Below are 18,397 nucleotides of genomic sequence, written 5' to 3' on the forward strand. Positions count from 1 at the left end.
TATATATATATATATATATATATATATATATATATATATATATAAATAAATAAATAAATAAATAAATAAATAAATAAAAAGAGAGAGATAAAAATCGCACACTTGCCTCTTCTTGCTCAAAAATGTCTTGTGTGTACATTTTTGAGGAGGACATCTGAATATGCAATAGAAACACCATCATCATAGCATAACATTACATTACTTCTTGTTTTCCTTCATTTCTTTCCTATATAAGCTATTTACGTACAGGGGACTGACTTTGATCTCTGCAGGCCAGCTTTTCAGGATATTCAGGAAACCATAATCAGTCCACCCAGATTGCACAAACAACAGCCTGTTAGATGTTTGACTACAAGGTGACCAAAGCAAGTGCAGACAGGACAAATGTACAGTTCTTTTTGTTTCTTTTTCCTCTAACGTGGAGGCTTTGGTCGGATTGTGTAATACTGTGAATAGGATAGGAGTCAGTCTATTTCACACGCAAACTGGTTGTGAAAGTAATCAACCAGCTTGAATCTTAAATAAAAATAAGAAAAAGAGAAAAAAAAATTGCACTACCCAAATATTATTTGAAAATCTATTTTGTATAAAAACATATGCAGACATTAACTTTTGAGAATTATCAAGGGCAGATCATCTTTCACTGGTATATGCTTTCTCTAAAGAGCGTTTGTTTTTTTTTGTTTTTGCTTCCAACCAGTTTAATATGTACATATAATCCATTGTAAAGAAATAATGTGGTGTATTTGTCTCCAAAAAAAGAGTTTTTCAGTACCTCCCCCCACCCCACCCCCTCTGTATTATTTCCTCTCTGTAGTGAGATCCTGTTGATATTTTTCCTCCATCGATTAAAGTTTGAACCTTTAACGTCTTTGTGTGGTACTTGTCGAAACGGGGACGTGTATGATGATGTTTGCCATCCGTCGCAGTAAAACTAAACTGTGGAAATGGTCATTCTTGGTGCAAGGCCACTTTTCATGTTCACAGCAAGCACGTGTTCATCAAATAAACATGCTTTTCCATTCTGACACCTGGTTTATTGACTGCTTAGATTCACTGGAAGTAAACCTGTGTTTTTGTTCCTATTTAAAAGCATGTAAAATTTATTTATTTATTGGTCAAGCTGCTCATTTACAAAAACCAACCTTCTACAATGGCAGTAATGGTGGGATCAGTATAATTAGAAGGGGAAAGAAAGCCTTTTAAAACCTAAATTTAAGGCAAAGTCAGCAACTTTTAAGGTGAAGTTTCTGTCAAATTTCCCCGGTGACTTTACAGTGCAGGCGAGTATTTAAATTAAGATAATGGTTCAAAATAACTGCCCCAATAAGTGGTTGTTTTTAAATGGCTGCTGAGAAGCAAAACTTAACACCTTGGAGTAGGGACTAAACTCCGAGAGCCAATAAAGGAGCACGTCTAGCTGTGAAAATTAGATGCTTATCCAATCACCACAGATTTTATGAGGTACACTTTGAACCCTATTTTGCATTCAGAACTGCTTTAATGCTTCACAGTGTAGTTTCAACAAGGTGCTGGAAATTCTCACCCTGCCATTCAAATGTCGCAGCAGAAAAGGAGACTCACCAGACCAATACTTTTCAAATCTTTCGTCCACTTTTGGTGGTGTGGTCTTTGCTCCTCCAGGCCATCTGCTTAAAGGTTAAACGAGTTGTGCATTCAGAGATGCTCTTCTGCATTCCCTGGTTGTAGTAAGTTGTTATTGTGTGAATGCCTCACATTGCATTTTTTGCAATATTTTGCCCATTGAAATGAATGGAACACATTATCAATGTGGTCACTTATTTCTGCTCGCTGGGCTGAGCTGTGTTTTAGGTCAGTGAGATGAGCAGCCGTTCTCAGACTGGGAGGCCAAGGTTCAAATCCTGCTTATGGTAACATTTTTTTCAGTTAACAGTAAAACTTTGTTTTACTCTTTTCAACACAAATTTTATGTTCTTCACTCCTTTTTAGCAGAATTTTCAGTTTTTTCACCACTTTTCAGCACAAATGTCAGCTTTTTTAGCTCTTTTAAGCAGAAATCTGTTTTCAGCAGAAATTTTGCTGATTCACCTCTTTTCAGCACAACATTCTGCTTTACCTCTTTTCAGCAGAATTTTCAGCTTCTTTGCCTGTTTTCAGTGGAATTTTCAGTTTTTTCAACTGTTCTCAGTTTTTAGTTCATGGAGACTCGTGGAAACCAGTATGTAGGACATTTCTGAACTTAAAAAAAACAAAACTTTGTGTCATTGGAAATGTTCATTTACTCAAGAAAATGTATAGTTATTTTTAACTCTTTAACTAAAACTGTCTTGTTGTGTTATGAATAGCATGTTGAAAATGTCCCTTTTCCCCTTATTTCCTATCAGTTAGATTAAAAGTGCGCCAGCCGGGGACGCAAACAACTTTTGTTGTGTTGTGTCCAAACTGCAGTCCCATCTCTGGGATAAAGCTGTGATGTGCAGCAGCTCCTCCCACGTTAATTACAGCTGCCTCCCAGAAAATTAGAAATATCTTTCAAAAACATGTGAATAAAGGTTGCGTGCTTATGGCACGTGGGCTCGTTACTGATTACCTGATCAACAAGTAACGAAAGCAGAAAGTAACTCAGGGTCCTCACACTGGCTGTTTAAAAAGCTACTTTGAATTCAAAGTGGGCATTGTTATTTTCACCCCAGTTGGATGCTGCCAGGAATCGGGACTGCGCATGTGGCTGCCTGTGTGGTCTCGCGCTCGTTCACGGCCACATAAACACCTGATCTCTGCAAGGGGACAAATCCAGTGAGAATTTCCGCAGGAAACCGATCCCCTCTCGTCGCAGACCCCCCTGCTGTAGAGAGCGAGGTTTCCTGCCGAGCAGGATGGCGGATGGAGACACGGTGGTGGATCTGAGCGTGGGGGACAGCAGCCCGCTGCAGCTGAGGGACTACCGGAGACTGGCTCGGCTGTACTGCATGAATGGCGGACATCACCTCCAGATCCTCCCCGACGGGACGGTGCAGGGCCAGAGGGAAGAGAGTGACGCTCACAGTAAGATCACTGCGCGCTTTAACATCCAGGTCAGGCCTGCAGCATGACGCGTTCACTTCCTCTGCTGCAGGTGTTCCAGGTTAAAGCGCCATGCGTCCATTTCACTTTTTAAGTGAAATGCGGGACATCCCACTGCGTTAGTTTGTTGCAAAATGTCTGTGAGTTCAGTTTGAACGTGTTTATGAATGTGGATGGAGTCGGTGGTTGTCTGAGCACGAGAAAACACGCAGAAGTAGAAGGAAAGTTTACCGACAGGAGCAGTGGAATGGCGTGCTGGGAATGATGCCGCAGAGGCTTCTGTGAAAGAAACATTTCTGGCCTTGAAAAGGTGGAAACAGGAAACCACAGCACGAGACATTTCAGTCATCAGATACTTTTCTGTATTGATCAGCCATCTGCAAGCTCTCTTTTTACTCTGTGCTACACCGCAGGTGAACCTGTTCTAATCAAGGCTGGACAAAACGGAGAGAAACAGATTAAAAAAAAGATTGGTGGCTCTCTTTCTGCAGGAATATTTAAAGATTTTTGCTGAAGAATTTTCAGATTGTGAATAATAAAATAAATAAATGCATCGACAGCTGTTTTTGATGTTTTATATTCAGATGCTGCAGATTTACCTTTGCACTGAAACCTCTGAGCCAACCCATGAAATATTCATTATTTATATATTCAGATTTTGACAGTTTCTGTGTAATTTCTTGACTTTCATGTAATTTTTTGTTATCCTTTCAGCTGTTTTAAAGCTCAAAGCTGTGGACAGAGGTGTCGTGGTCATCCAAGGAACTGAAGCCAGCAGATATTTAGCCATGAGCGATGAAGGCCGTTTGTACAGTTCAGTGAGTATTTAAGGCAAATTTTATTTTTTAAATAAAGGTTTATGGGAACTATTACAAGAAAAACAAATCGGGAAACAATCAAGAATATTAACACTTAACATAAGACACATTTTATTATTCATTAAATTATTTTTTATCTGCTTGAATTGTATAAGTTCGGTCTGTGTTATCTGCACTGACATCATGTTTTTAAACCTGATCCCACTTTGTTGCAGAGTTACAGTCCCATGTAAAATCCTTGATTTACCCCTCATTTCTTTATATAGTTCTTTATAAGAATTTCATGTAAATGTTTTAAGCAGTAGGTCTTCAGGCTTTCTGAAGGTCTTTTAAAGTTTCTCTGTGGACACTGGCTGATTTTTCACTCATTTTCAGTCCAGTGAAAATAATCCAAGAATTATTTGTTGTTAATGTTTTTTGGTAAGTCACTTAACAGACCTGTGAATTCACTCCTAAAAAGACACCTAACTCAATGGATAAACCTTTTTTTTCACTTTTCAGTTGAAAACCTGACATATCTTGGCATGGTGTGCCGTGTGTTCTGAAAAAACAAGAGAACATTGGAAAACTATCTGCAACAGATAAATAGCATCTGTTTCTTGTGTCCTTTAGAATTTTTTTTTTGCATCATATTCATTCTGTAAGTCTGTTTGTATATTTTAATAAATTTGTTGAACTTATTAAACCTACCAAAGAAAGAAGGAGCTGCTTAAAACCTTTGCACACACTGTACTTTTAATATATTAGTTTTTTGTTCAATACCAAGAAGGTTGAAAAATCTGAGTAACAGAATAAGATTTCAACATCAGGGCATTCCCACAGTGTATTGATCACTGGTCATACTTCTCTGCTGCTTTGCCAGCACAGCTTAATGTAGGAGGACAAGACATAAACTCTGATTATTGATAGTGCAGGATTTACTGAATCAAAGTGAAACTATTAACTGTTATTCCTAACCCTTTAAATGTTTACATTTTTACCTCCAACTCAAACCTCATGAGATGTTATTTGAAATGTTCTTGCATTTGTCTCTCAGCCCACAATTACAGATGAATGTTACTTCCTGGAGAGGCTGGAGGAGAACCACTACAACACATACCAGCCACAGAAATATCACGACAACAACTGGTACGTAGCTCTGAAAAAGAACGGAAAGCCTAAACTCGGCCCGAGAACCCACATCGGACAGAAAGCCGTCTTCTTTCTCCCCAGGCAGCTGGATGACTGAAGGAGCAAAACACACAGCGATACCTCAACCGCAAAGGACCAGAAACACATAACCTCTAAATCATCAATAGGACTACTTACAGGAGATGGTGGCGTGAAATCAAGAGATAATAAATCCAAATAAAAGGGAAGTGCAAAGGCAGTCTGTGTAGTGCATGGAGAGATCAAATGTCTCTTTATTTTAATAATACGTCAAATCTATAGACACAACAAATCTTTGATTTTATTTGGTAGCAGGTCCTCTTAGCTCACAGAACAGACATGTAGAGCAAACATGAACACATTAACCTGCAGTTTAACAGGAATTTGTGCTTCTTGGACTAAGGTTTTCTGGGAAGAGTAAATAAATACATTGCCACTAATTATGTACTGTACTTTAGCTTTTCTGTAATCTGTTTTGTTCTTGAAACCTTGACTGGATAGAAAGTGCTACAGAGCTTAAAGCCTAACAAATTAACCAGTAAAGCTTTCTCAGAAGTGTTGCTGCTCTGTTATACTTCCAACAGTTACACATTGCTGCCACTAGAAGCCGCCACTGTGCACGATTACATCCTCTCCAAAGAATCTTTATTTGCAACACTTAAATTTACCGGCCCCTTATACACATACACACTGACCTATGAGTTAGCCCCTTTAATCACACTTATTAACAACTGTTTGTGCACTCACGGTTTTTCATGGTTTGTCCAATAAGGCTTCATAACCTAGAACAATCATCAGTATGCTCGTCTCTACACTTTGAATATCCTGCACTGTTTATTTTACTATGCACTTAATGAGCCTTCATTTCTGTTCTACTGAGCTCTTGGTTCTATTTTGTTACGCTTTTTTAAATATTTGTTGTATTTTATTGAACTATTTTAATGTTTCTTTGCGAGCTCCTTTGACTACCATATTTATAGTTCTTCAGTTGTACCCCATTGTAAACCACTTCATTTTGTTAGCGGTTTTCCTGTTACACATTAATGAAGCATGCAGTGGATATAAAAAGCGTACACGTGCCTGTTAAAGTGCCTGCGGTAATGACGTTACAATAACGAGACCAAGATAAAACTTTTTCCACCTTTAATGTGACCTTAAAACAAAACTTTTAGCGGATCAAATTAAAAACATAAAACATTGTGGTTGCACATGCTCCTATAAATGGGAAGCTTACACTTTTTCTATCCACTGCATTTATGTATTCTGAGTAGGTGATGCATCAGTAACAACCCAGGAAGCTCAGCAGGTGCATTTAAAGTGACATTTATTTAACACTAAACAGTTTCTGTACAGTTTGATAACAACAAAAACCCCAGGCTGCAGCTCTACATCATATAGAAAGAAGCATAACTGGTCTGTAAATGAAAGCCATGGCATATGAAATATGAACTGTTGATTCAAGCGTCATTATAAAACAACATCCTGCACCACTTGCTTTATGTGTCTGTGACTTAATCTAATGATGGAAATGTCCTTATTGGCCGTGTTTCTAAAAGTGCACCTGCATTAAACATTCTTTGATAATAATACTCACAACAGAGAAACTTCTTACATAGTATGAAAAATTAAGAAATAATCATCAATTAAACCTTGAGGTAAAAACCCACCTGGAAGTAAAATACAAGTTCATTTCTTATGTACTGAAATCCTGACAGCTTTTCCTCTGACAGCGAGTGGGACGTGGACTAGAAAGACTGAGGAGTCATCGAGAGGTCACGCTGTTACATCTAATTGGTATTTGTGAGGACACGGACCAGAAAATGTGCTCATATGCCCTTAAAAATCATCTCGGTCACTGTCAGTGCCAAAAGAAATTTGGCGTCTCCACAGCTGTCAGCAGAGCAGCTCCAGGTTTTGTCATTTGAGGCCATCGAGTTCCTTTTCCATCTTCTAGGATCAACCTGCACATGCAACTTGAATTCTCTTCCCTGGTTGGAGAGTTTTACCTGATTTAATGTACAACAAAAACATTGTAACAGGCAAAAATCATGGATGCCGCTTTGCTGTGTGTGAATCACATCTACGATGACAGTTTCTAAAAGCTGCAGACAACACTGTCCCCTCCTGGCAACACTGCTTAAAGCCAACAGGTGAGTGGAGGATGTGTTCATGAGTACTTCCGTATTTACAGCCTAAAGAAATCTATAAAGAGCTTAAACCTCGAAGAGCAGATTATTATAAAGTGTGTTGCATGCTATGGCAAGCTTACAGAGTGTTGCGCTAATTAATACCTGTTGGCTTCAAGTGTCGCCAACACGAGACGCTCCCTATTTAATTGACCTTAAGGGCAGATGCATGCTCGTATGCTACCATCAAATGATATAAGGCATTACTTATACATTACAGACAGATGTAAATAGCACTTAACATTCGCCACTAATGAGTACATTGAGGGACTATTACTGTTAACCATTTGTCTTTAATAAAGGTTTGAAACAAAAGAAAACGAGTGATATAATTCCTGATTATTATTTTTTATTGACTCGAGTCGTCTTCATCTGGATCTCATCTGGCTGATTTCTGGTTAAGTGTCTTCTTTTATTTTAAACTCGTTCTTCTTCTTCACATCCAGTTCTTCCACGTCCTGATTTTGACATAGGAAAATGGAGAAAACTGACATAACAGTGGAAATCAATCCTAATCTCAACCACAAATCTTACTTATCAACCTGACACACTGTAAGTAGAGCCAGTTAATAACAGGCCTGCTCACCAAATTATTACCACTCGGTTAAATATAAATACATGTTTTACAGAAACATGGTTTAATGCTTTTGAGATCATTTGTTGCTAGAACTTTGTTCTTAAAAGTTCAGTTCATAATAGATGGAGTTGGTCTTCAGTGACATGTTAATGATATGCTGTTTTAACTTTAACCTACAAGGCAGAGTCTCACAAGATCACGAGAGAATCCATCATAAACCAGTCTCTGAACCACAGCTGGTTGCCCAATCAGCAGATAAGCGTTTCCCCTTCTACTGAGTTGGAAGTCGAGGGGAAATTTTTTCACACATGCCCTGCAGGAAATGCTTGTGACAAACCAGACGTCTGCAGTCAATCTGAACATAAAGCAGCTGCTGAGTACACAGGCTGGAGTGGTCCTCGGCCTGTATGCTGCTGCTCAGACGACACCCTAACCTCAACTAAACGCTGTATTTTCACTGCAGTGCACTTTAGAGGTTTGAGCAGACACTTAGAGTAAAACAGATGTGTGTGAAAACAGATACAGGTTCTCTGCTCTGTGTGAAAGAAAGGAGGGGCAGTGTTACATGAGCTGATGGCAAAGTGTTAAGCTGGTTTTATGGTCAAGCAGAGCGAGCGTGTAGGCTTTCGGCTCCACTCTATGCTCTGCCCGTCTGCCTGCAGTGAGCTCTGTGGTCAGGTGGAGGCAGTGTACAAAGTCTCTGCTGTTGCTCGTGGTGTTGTTGGTCCGTGAGCCAGCCATGGACCAACAGAACACACACAGAGCTGTCTGCGCTTTTCATGAAAGCGAACGTGGATGGACATGTTTGTGGGACTATAAAGCCCACTTAAGTCTAAAGAAGTGACGTCAAACTCTTTGTACTTCATGTGCACATACAGCCTACTTTGACTGTAAGTTGGCCAGACCAGCGAAACTCCTATTTCTGTCAGCGTACAGATGTTTAACGACACACTTAATTACATTTGATATATAAATCAAAAAGTGCAACTTCAACTGCACGTCTCAGTTTTTCTACATGATAAAGAAATGTTGAGGTAAATTAAAAATCTGTCAGCATACTTAAATAAGTATGTAAATTTGCTGATAAAGTTCTGGTAGCTCTTTAACATAATTCCCATTCATTCATAGAAACAAGCCATCCAGTGGACCAGATTGGAGTCTTTCTGGCCCTTGGACTGCATTTTTCACATTCCCGGTCTAATTCAAGTGTAGCACCAAAGATTATTGGACTCCGACTGATGGCAGGGAAACTTGTTTAGGTCAAAGCTGCTGCTGCATGAAAGCTACACCGCAGATATGTTGTAACCACACAAAGTGAAACCCTACACCGTAACCGGACAGGTACCTCCCTGAAACTGTAAATACAGATCACATCAATGCAGGTAGCACCTGTTCTGACTGGTCTCTTCAGTAGTGTAGATTCCTTCTGTGCATTGCTAGCTATTTTTTTCCACCATTTTTGATTTAATTAATAATCATAACCTCAGTCTAACCACTTAGATGTCAGCAAATTCCTGGAGGGGGACTACTGAAACCATGGGAATGGACATGACACTACTGCATTTCATTAACATGCATCTTCTCTCCCATGTTTAACAGCTTCCTGCTAAAAGGGAGGTCTTCCTTCCCACTGTCACCACTACAGCTGGGCGATAGAACGATAACGATATGTATCACGATATAACTTTTACTCGATAGAGAAATTAAACTATCGCGATAGACCTCGCCGCTCTTGTCCTCTTAAAAAAAAAAAAAAAAAAAAAAAAAAAAAAAAAGGGTCAGCCAATCCAAATTAAGTAGCGCAGAGCCGAACCAATCACAGCCGCAGCGTCACGTCGCGTGACTTGTTACGTACAGCACAAGTGCCAAGCCGCACATGTGTATTTGTTTGGGAAGCAGCCAGCCACCGTACTGCCCGGGTAATGGAGGAAATGAGTGTGCCGACTAGAAAAATCAACCGAGCATGACCGAAGGTTACCGAAGAGAAAACAGATGATGGCTCCAATGCCGGAGAGATTGTCGAACGGAAGAGCCATAGAAGTTCCGTAGTGTGAAGGTATTTCGGCTATTTCAAGTCTGACAAAAAACAGAGTAGCGCGCACTGTAAATTGTGCCGAAAGCAAGTCTGGAAATACAATAAACTGGTGCATGCGTCACACTGTGCGCCACGTTATTGTTTCGGTGAAATGAATTTCTACAATACTGTTAATTCTACTCTCTGCAGTGTTTAAATGCTTACATATACACACAGTTACTGTCCGTCCACACATACGACTCGGTTCTGCTTCTATGCCCCAGCTTTGTTTACTTTTTCCCACCGAGGCTTCTAGACTTCTGATTGGCCAATATTTCTGCACGGTTAGGAATCTAGCGCCACCTGCTGCTTTGGCATGTTCATAGCAGCGTTTTCCTTCATTTCTGCCTTTATGTGTGGACGGGATTATTTTTTTAAAACGAAAACGGAAAATCTCCGTTTTCAAAAATACCCGTGTACGTGTGGACGTAGCCTCAGTCTCTGACTGGAAGCGCTAATTCGTCATTCGACTTTTGTCAGACTAAAGTAACTGTTAAAACTGTTTGAAAAGCTCAGCTATACAACAAGGAGAGATTGAGAATTTCCTTTTAGTTCTCAGTTTATTTGATATTGACAAAGGTTAGTCAATTTTGTCTGTTCTTCTGTAAAACAAACTAAGATTTTTTTTTTAGAATTAATATTTTGTTTCTAAGTGGAATTGACAATTTAGTAGTCTGTTTCGTTTGTTCTATTTTGAAACTTAAATGCTTTAGCGGCTGCCTTTTGTGTAGTTTGCAATATTTGCCTTTATTTATCTGAAAAAGTCTCATGTTCCTTAAGTACATCTACCCTGTTGAACTTATTATGGGAAATAAATATTTAAATAAAAACAAGCTGCTGATTATTTCACATTTTACTTGTGAGCAACGGCACATTTAAATCTTACAAATATAGTTATTTGGCTTATATCGTGATAGATATCGTTATCGCCTGAAATGAAAAAAAAAAAAAACATATCGTGATATGAAAAAATCTTATATCGCCCAGCTCTAGTTTAGAGCATTTCTAAACTGCAAGAAGTGCAAAGAAAACCCTTATAGGCACTTCCTGCTCTCTGTTTTCACTCTTCTCCCGACTGACTTTGGCAAGAACCTGTTTTTCCAACTGGCTGCACTGAAAGTAGCCTGTGGATCTGATTGGTTAAATTTCACCTGTAATGAACAGACAGTTATTTTTGGCTTGCACCTGCGTTTTTCCAAAGGACATCCCTGCTGGTTCTGTGTCACACACCATCTGGAGCATCAGGTTAGTTTAATCACAGAGACAGGTGTTGACAGTGGTTGTGCTGTGCGCCATGTAGCAGCAAAGTCAGAGGACAGAGGTTACATGGGGAAGTAGCAGGTTTATGTTTAATCTGCTTAAGCTGAAAAATCAAAGAGGTCGTGAACAGCTTATTTTAATCTTTTCACCAAGTCTCTACATTTTATTTTCACTTGGATGGAGCCACTACAAACTGTGGGTACCATCTGGGGCTTTTTGTTTAATGGCTGATTTTTGTGCTGTTTGTTTAGCTGCCATTCATAAATCAGTCCAACACGGATTTAAAGGTGCTGCCCACTAATGACAAACCTGACAGACAGTAAGTAAAAATTGATATTTTCTTCATGACCCATGCACCTTACCTTTAATAGATGAAGAGTACCCTTGTTCGAGGAAGGGTGGCGTAAGTGGGATCAGCCAGTTTACGCACTCTGGAGTAGTTCACGAAGCCTCTGATAAACAGCATAAAGCCTGCAGTCCAAACAGAAGACAGATTACCAAAGAAATGACCACACAACATAATTAGAAAAATCTTAGCTGTGTGTGGAGTGTTAATAATATAAAAATACAAGTATACTTATAAAACATCATCTCTCACTCACCAAGTGCCAAAAACACCCACCACAACCAATACTGCCCATCAAAGTAACCGGGGAAGTAGGTCGAAAACTGCAGAGACACAAGACGCAAGTTTCAATCAACAGTGTGACTCTGGTGGTCTGTCTTTAAGAACACAGCACCAAACACCACTTTGTAGAATCATGCGGCACATCTTTGACCACACACCCATCCATAACTTAAGTGGCACGAGTAATTTCAAGTGTTTTTGGAAATTAAGTGCCGTTAAATAGATCATTAACCCTGTAACGCCAAATGCATCATATGGTCAATGGTAAATGGACTGATTCTTATATAGCGCTTTTCTACTCTCCCGGATTACTCAAAGCGCTGTATACAACATGCCTCATTCACCCATTCACACCCACTCATACAAACACTTCTAAACACAAGTGCAAACTAAACTACACACATTCATACTCCGATGGATGCATCGGAGGGCAACTTGGGGTTAGTATCTTGCCCAAGGATATTTGGCATGCAGACTGGGGAAGCCAAGGATCGAACCACCAACCTTCCGATCAGTAGCTGATCTGCTCTATCACCTGAGCCACAGCTGGGGTGGCTGTGGCTATCAGATATGATACACGAGTATCATACATATGATACATTTTGAGAACTGTAATTTATACAATCAGACACATGCAGTGTTCAAATATAAATAAACAGAATTTTCTGTCAATCCTTTCGTTGTTCAGGCTTCACAGGGTTAAGACCAACATTAAATTATTAAAATTTAAACTAAAACAAGAACGCTAATAATAATAATAATAATAATGGATTGGATTTATATAGCGCTTTTCAAGGCACCCAAAGCGCTTTACAATGCCACTATTCATTCACTCTCACATTCACACACTGGTGGAGGCAAGCTACAGTTGTAGCCACAGCTGCCCTGGGGCAGACTGACAGAAGCGAGGCTGCCATATCGCGCCATCGGCCCCTCTGGCCAACACCAGTAGGCAAGTAGGGTAAAGTGTCTTGCCCAAGGACACAACGACCAGGACAGAGAGCCCAGGGATCGAACCGGCGACCTTCCGGTTACAGATGCGATTCCCAACCCCCTGAGCCACGGTCGCTAAGACAGCACAACTCCCTCGAAGGGCAAGGTTGTACTAAAACTTTAATGTTTTATGACATTTTTATTGCAACATGCTGTTTTTATTACAACACGCTGCTATCTGACCTCTGACCTTGAAGCATTACATACTAAAATAAATGGTGTTTTTATCATCTTCACTCATTCGACTGGAGCAGATTTGGCTGAAATCTTTGGTTTTTATAAGCTGTAAAAACTTAAGACTTTAAGATATTCATGCAGTGTAAGATTTTGCAAAACTTTATGGCGTCATTATGATGTCATAGGGTGTTTTATTGAAAAGATATAACCCTGTGTTTTACGGCTCTCCCCATACCCTTTCATACGTTATATTACTTTATACGCTTTCTTAAATTTTTTTTCCAAGGTCCCTTTGAGCTTTGGCACCAACAATAAAGGTCGAGATCAAATGATTAGCCAACATGGTTACTGACGTCCCCCCACAGCCTAGTGTAGTGTTGTTACATTTGAAGACAATGCATTAAAAAAAGATTTGGGTAACATAAAGCTTTTGCTGATTTTCACATTTGTTGTGACCTTGACTTGATTTCACCAAAATGAAATTAGCTCGAGCTGTCACTATCATCGACAATCACACAAGATTTGAACCCATCTTGAAAACTACGGACGCTTACAAACAGACAGACAAACTAATTGAACCGATTACATACGCGCTCCTTTCGGGGGGAGAATAACTGTGATATTATGGTTGAATTTTAACCACCTTGTGGAGAGCTGAGCTGAGCTGGTCTATGCTGTGTGTGGCTCTTACCCTGACAATAAGAACCCATTTGATGAGCGACAGGCCAAAGCCTGAGATGGCCCCGTATCTGCCGGCGGCTGATGTGGTCAAACAGAACGACAAGAAGAAGCCAATCCAGTTGAAGAGGAATGCCACTGGTAGCAGAAAGACAGCAGTTCATTAACAGAAGGATCATTGATTTGTAAAGTCATCATGTTGGCACAGATTTAACAAAAAGAAGCTAAACAAAAGTTAAATTAAAGGAGAGTAAATCTTGTCCTTGATGAGTCAACAGAGTTGTACATTTGCATCAAGTCTGTTTATTGTTACCGTTACAAAAGTCTGTTTCTTACTGAAGAAAGTGAGCATGAAGATGCCGTCGTTTCCTATTCGCAGCTGGTCGGCATCATCAAAGTCATCTCTGGCCACAAAGTCTTCCTCCTGCATCATCAAAAAGGATACGTTTAAACTATTAATTAAAATAACCTCAGTTTACCTCTGTCTTGTTTAGTGTTTTATATGTGACAACACTAAGTCATTAGAAAGAAGTCTGAGAACGAGACGAGTACCGTGACTCTTCCAGCGACCAGCGGGATGGCCGCCTCTGCTTTGCTTCTCTCAGCTTCATCATAGGAGGGCAAAGTGGTGGCAACGCTGTAGGATGGAGGGTTGGGAAATCTTCCTCCATCTTCCTTGTATTCAAAGAAAGCTGTGGGTGTTACAAGCAACAAATAATTACAACTAATTAACAACAAATATATATCTGTAATAATACATTCCTCCACACAGCAGAAGACCTACAGAAAATAATAAATGAAATCCTGTTATCACAGTGTATAAGAGCTGAAATTTTACACTTCCTACACTTTAATACTACACCAAACAGTAGCATTATCAATTAATGAGCTGGTTTATTTCTCCAGTAAACGTGTGGTCTTTAAACTACAAAATCACTTTTCTAGAGCCTGTGATGTCTTCAAAAATACAAATGTTATTTTGAAAACAAGAAAACCAAAGACTGATTGTTCCTGATTTCCACCTCCCTGCTTTACTTTTTGCTAATCTGAACAACGGAGTGCAAACAAAAACATTTCTATGTGCTCACTCTGCTGATCTTTCCCATTGTCTTCACAGACCAGTTCTGTGCTAAATCTCAGTTGATGCTTTAAGGCAAGATAAATTATTAACACAGGTTTTCCTTGAAAGCAAAGCTAAGGCTGTATTGTATCATCCAAGACTCTGACAATGGCAGATCCTGACTGGCTTTATTAAGTACACCTGTTCAGAGAATGGTCCAAAGAGGAGAAACTATCCAGTGAAAGACAGACATCTGGGTGAAAATGCCTTGTTGATGTCAGAGGAGAATGGCCAGACTGCTTCATGGTCATGGGAAAGCAACTGCAACTTGAATCATTGCTTGTTACAACCAATGCATGCAGAAGAGCATTTCTTGAAGCAGATGGGCAAAACCACTGCCTGGTCTGTTGAGTTTCAATTTCTACTGAAACACTGGAGTTGTAGTGTCAATGAAAGCATGGATCCTTCCTGCCATGTATCAAATGTTCAGGTCTGTCATGATGGTGTGGGGGATATTTTCTTTTCACATTTTGGTTCTTTAGCACCAACTTGTTTTGTTTAAGCCTGTTTGAGTATGGTTGCTGATCATGTCCATCCTTTTATGACCACAGTATAGCCATATTCTGATGGATGCTTCACCTGACACCATGCCACACAGCTTGAATCATCTCAAACTGGTTTCTTGAACACAAGTTCACTGAACTCAAATGGCCTCCACAATCCAATAAAGCACCTTTGGGGTGTGGTGGAACAGACAAACTGTTTCATGATGTGCAGCTGACAAATCTGCAGCAACTGTGACACCATTGTGTCAATGTGGACCAAAATCTTTAAGGAATATTTCAAGCATGTTGTTAAATCCATGCCACAAAGCATTAATCCAGTTCCAAAAACCAAACAGACAACATGGTACTACCTGGTCTACCTAATGTAGTGTGTATAGAGTGTATTTGTTAGTGTTTCATTTTGAGGAGTGCTAAATGCCTTCTGTGGACCAACAATTTATGAAACAGTTTGCTGTAAATGTAACTGAACACTGTTTTGGGCTGCTGTAAACTGAAGCACAGTTTATAATTTTGGCACACATCTACAAACAGTGAGTGCGACAACTGCCGCTTCTTTAGCAACCTTCACTGTGCAACAGACAGAGACAGGTGGCTCGAAGCCATCCTCTGAAAGAAGGCAGAGATGATAATTAAAGCATCAATTTTGAAAGCGAGAAACAAAGAAACCGAAGGTCAGCGAGTTTTAACACGTCTGACTGCTGACAGACAAAAATCTTCTTTCACTTCCTTCAAAAATGAAAGCTACAGCTGAGCTTTAGAAACCCAAAGCAGGAAGCAATGACTTACGTAAAACATTAGTACAAGAAAGACAACTGTGATATATTGCATGCACCCATTACTGTTTGTGCTCTCTACATACAAGCCAAGACTTATCTGGGTTGTTTGGCTGCGATCCTGGAATACGCCTCTGCCTCGCTCAAACACTAACAGCACTAAAACAGATCAATGGACTCATCCAGGAAGAGCTATAGCTGCACCCTCTTATGGAACATGCTGACCCTTGCCCTCTTAAGAAGTGACATTGGAAACATGATAACGAGCCTGAGACCTTCCCTGCACATGACCTATTCTGCAATCCTATTTTAGGAAAAAAAAATTAAACAAACTTCACACAATTATACGTGTAAATAAACATACTCATTTCAGTACAAATGATATATGGTGCATCTGGACTGTATTTAAGATTTCTGTGAGCGAAACTAAATATTTATCTGATCTTTAACAAAATGCAAAATAAGCTCACAAAATCTGCATGCAGGGAAACCTGTCACCAGAAAAGCTTCAACATCAAAGTGCTTTGTACAAGTCGAAGCAGTGATCACATAGGTGGCAACTTGTCAAATTACAGCTGTTAAAAACAGCCAGTGTTCATAATGTTTATCTCTTCCTGCTTTTAAATTCACTTATAATTGACAATTAGGTCGCACAGACACATCTGGAATTAAATTGTGTTTTTAAGAAAATGAAGTGATTTGACAGCGTGTGACCAAGCTAACCTGCATTTGCTGCAGCAATGCTGCTGTATGGTGGTGGGGCGTCCTGGGCAGGACCCTCCTGGGAAGGCTGGGCGGGCTCTTCCTCATTCACCAGCTGGAGAAACATTAATAGACAACAACACAAACTGGGTCTCGCTTACAGTACACGGTCCTTTCAGATAAGTAAGCAGCTGCAATTTAGAAAAGGGAACAATGCTGTCTGCATAGGGGAGGTCAAAATGATAGCATTTACACTGTGTGATAGCAGATATTTGTCTGCCATGTTGTTTATATCATGGCAACTATCCCCAGGGAAGATTTCTGCTTGTACTGGGCCATTATAGACAATTACATGAGTCATTAAACAGGGCCTGCTGTACGGACATACAGGCTCTGTCAGCCACTTTCTTCTCCCAAACACAGATTAGACCATCTGGATTTGATACTTACGGATATTCTCATTTAAATAACATTATCGGACAGTAACCTTATCTTTACCAACGACACACAAGGCAGGTTGTATTATAAACCGTGGGCTGCTGATTTCAGACATAATTTGCACATCAGTGCTGTGTGGCGATTTAAGCGAGCATGCAGCAGCTTCACTTTAGCATTTTGACCCTGATCCGTCTCTAAGGTTTCAGTCACTGACAGGGAGGATTGGTCAGTGAGCCAGGACAGCTTTGGATCAAGTCTAGACACTACACAGCACTCCTGTGCAGGCCAGCTAACGCTAGGAGTGGCTAATTAGCTGCTAAATAAATATGGCCTATTCAGCGTTAAAATTATATATGATGAATATATGAGTACAGCAGTTGCAGTGGAAGAAATTCTGTTTAATAAAAGCATAAAACATGTCACTCAACATCGGGCCCGCCCGTAAACAAATGACAGCTCAGTTCGCTGTTTTGCTCTCAGTGACAGGCTAATGTTGACTGAGCAGCAGCTAGCTGTTAGCCACATTTAAGTGTGACGGCAACCTGTTACCTACCTCCTGATATCTGACGCTGCTGTTTTGTTCTGCCATAGCTGAAGAGGAACGAAATAACTGTACAGTACTCCCTCTGCTTCTGCTGTGAAACTGTGTAATGTAAAAGGAATCTCGCAGGCGAAGTAGCAAAGATAACGCTGCCTTCTAGTCGGCCATCTCCTTCCTTCTCCGCTCCTGGTAGTGGCAGAGCTGGTGCTGCGTTCAAGTGCAGTCGGAAACGACATTCTTTCAGTTGTTAGCGCGTGAAAGATCGAGGGGGGAAAAATTACAAATTATAAGCCCATAACTGTCAATTATATATATTTTACGCTGTAAAGGGGAATTGCTACAGTGTATAATATAGCAAAATTAAATGCACTTATTTGGAAGAAATTGCTCATTTAAAGTGTTATAATACATAATATGACTGGTGCTGAGCTAATATGATGTGCCATCTTCCGAGATTTCTTATTGAGCATCTGAAATTAAGCAAATATGAAGTGTGAGGCAGTATTCTAGTTAACAAAAACGGTTGTGCGGATGGATTTTGGTTTTTTGGGGTTTTTTTTTGCCATTTGCAAGTCAAAAAATTTGGGCTAATAACTACATATCAAGTTTACATATAATAATTATAATAAGTCTGCGGGCATTTTCCCCTGTAGTGAAAATAAACTTTCATAGCACTTCCACCCTAAGAAAACCAGTAAAAATAACAAGGAGCACTTGAAGGCAACAGGAGTT

At 39.9% G+C, this 18,397-nt stretch overlaps 2 protein-coding genes across 2 annotated transcripts; one reads left to right on the forward strand and one right to left on the reverse strand.

The window, feature by feature from the left end:
• The first annotated feature begins 2,858 nt into the window (after nucleotides 1-2,858).
• fgf1a (fibroblast growth factor 1a) lies at nucleotides 2,859-5,223 on the forward strand. The gene is made up of 3 exons (XM_085370202.1): nucleotides 2,859-3,027; nucleotides 3,760-3,863; nucleotides 4,900-5,223. The coding sequence occupies exons 1-3, from the start codon at nucleotides 2,859-2,861 to the stop codon at nucleotides 5,089-5,091; spliced, it is 465 nt and encodes a 154-aa protein (XP_085226328.1). The 3' UTR covers nucleotides 5,092-5,223.
• Nucleotides 5,224-6,142: 919 nt separating this feature from the next.
• LOC146638637 (NEDD4 family-interacting protein 1-like) lies at nucleotides 6,143-17,856 on the reverse strand. The gene is made up of 8 exons (XM_085361949.1): nucleotides 17,678-17,856; nucleotides 16,708-16,801; nucleotides 14,138-14,277; nucleotides 13,922-14,009; nucleotides 13,599-13,723; nucleotides 11,712-11,778; nucleotides 11,472-11,580; nucleotides 6,143-7,656 (listed from the first exon to the last, which is right to left on the reverse strand). Exons 1-7 carry the CDS (start codon nucleotides 17,711-17,713, stop codon nucleotides 11,474-11,476), a joined length of 657 nt encoding a protein of 218 aa, XP_085218075.1. The 5' UTR covers nucleotides 17,714-17,856; the 3' UTR covers nucleotides 6,143-7,656; nucleotides 11,472-11,473.
• Between the last annotated feature and the right edge of the window lie 541 nt (nucleotides 17,857-18,397).

This window comes from Diplotaxodon limnothrissa, linkage group LG2 (genome assembly GCF_057381915.1).
Source record: "Diplotaxodon limnothrissa isolate DT_005_m linkage group LG2, D_limnothrissa_male_GT1.1, whole genome shotgun sequence".
Taxonomy (NCBI): domain Eukaryota; kingdom Metazoa; phylum Chordata; class Actinopteri; order Cichliformes; family Cichlidae; genus Diplotaxodon; species Diplotaxodon limnothrissa.

Excerpts from the sequence above, each read along its gene's own strand:
- fgf1a (XM_085370202.1), top strand. The coding sequence starts at position 2,859 with ATGGCGGATGGAGACACGGTGGTGGATCTGAGCGTGGGGGACAGCAGC. Across the intron at positions 3,028-3,759 it reads GGAAGAGAGTGACGCTCACA|CTGTTTTAAAGCTCAAAGCT; the intron begins GTAAGATCACTG and ends TTATCCTTTCAG. Across the intron at positions 3,864-4,899 it reads AAGGCCGTTTGTACAGTTCA|CCCACAATTACAGATGAATG; the intron begins GTGAGTATTTAA and ends TTTGTCTCTCAG.
- LOC146638637 (XM_085361949.1), bottom strand. The coding sequence starts at position 17,713 with ATGGCAGAACAAAACAGCAGCGTCAGATATCAGGAG. Across the intron at positions 16,802-17,677 it reads GCAGCGTCAGATATCAGGAG|CTGGTGAATGAGGAAGAGCC; the intron begins GTAGGTAACAGG and ends ATGTTTCTCCAG. Across the intron at positions 11,581-11,711 it reads GTGGGTGTTTTTGGCACTTG|GCTTTATGCTGTTTATCAGA; the intron begins GTGAGTGAGAGA and ends TTTGGACTGCAG.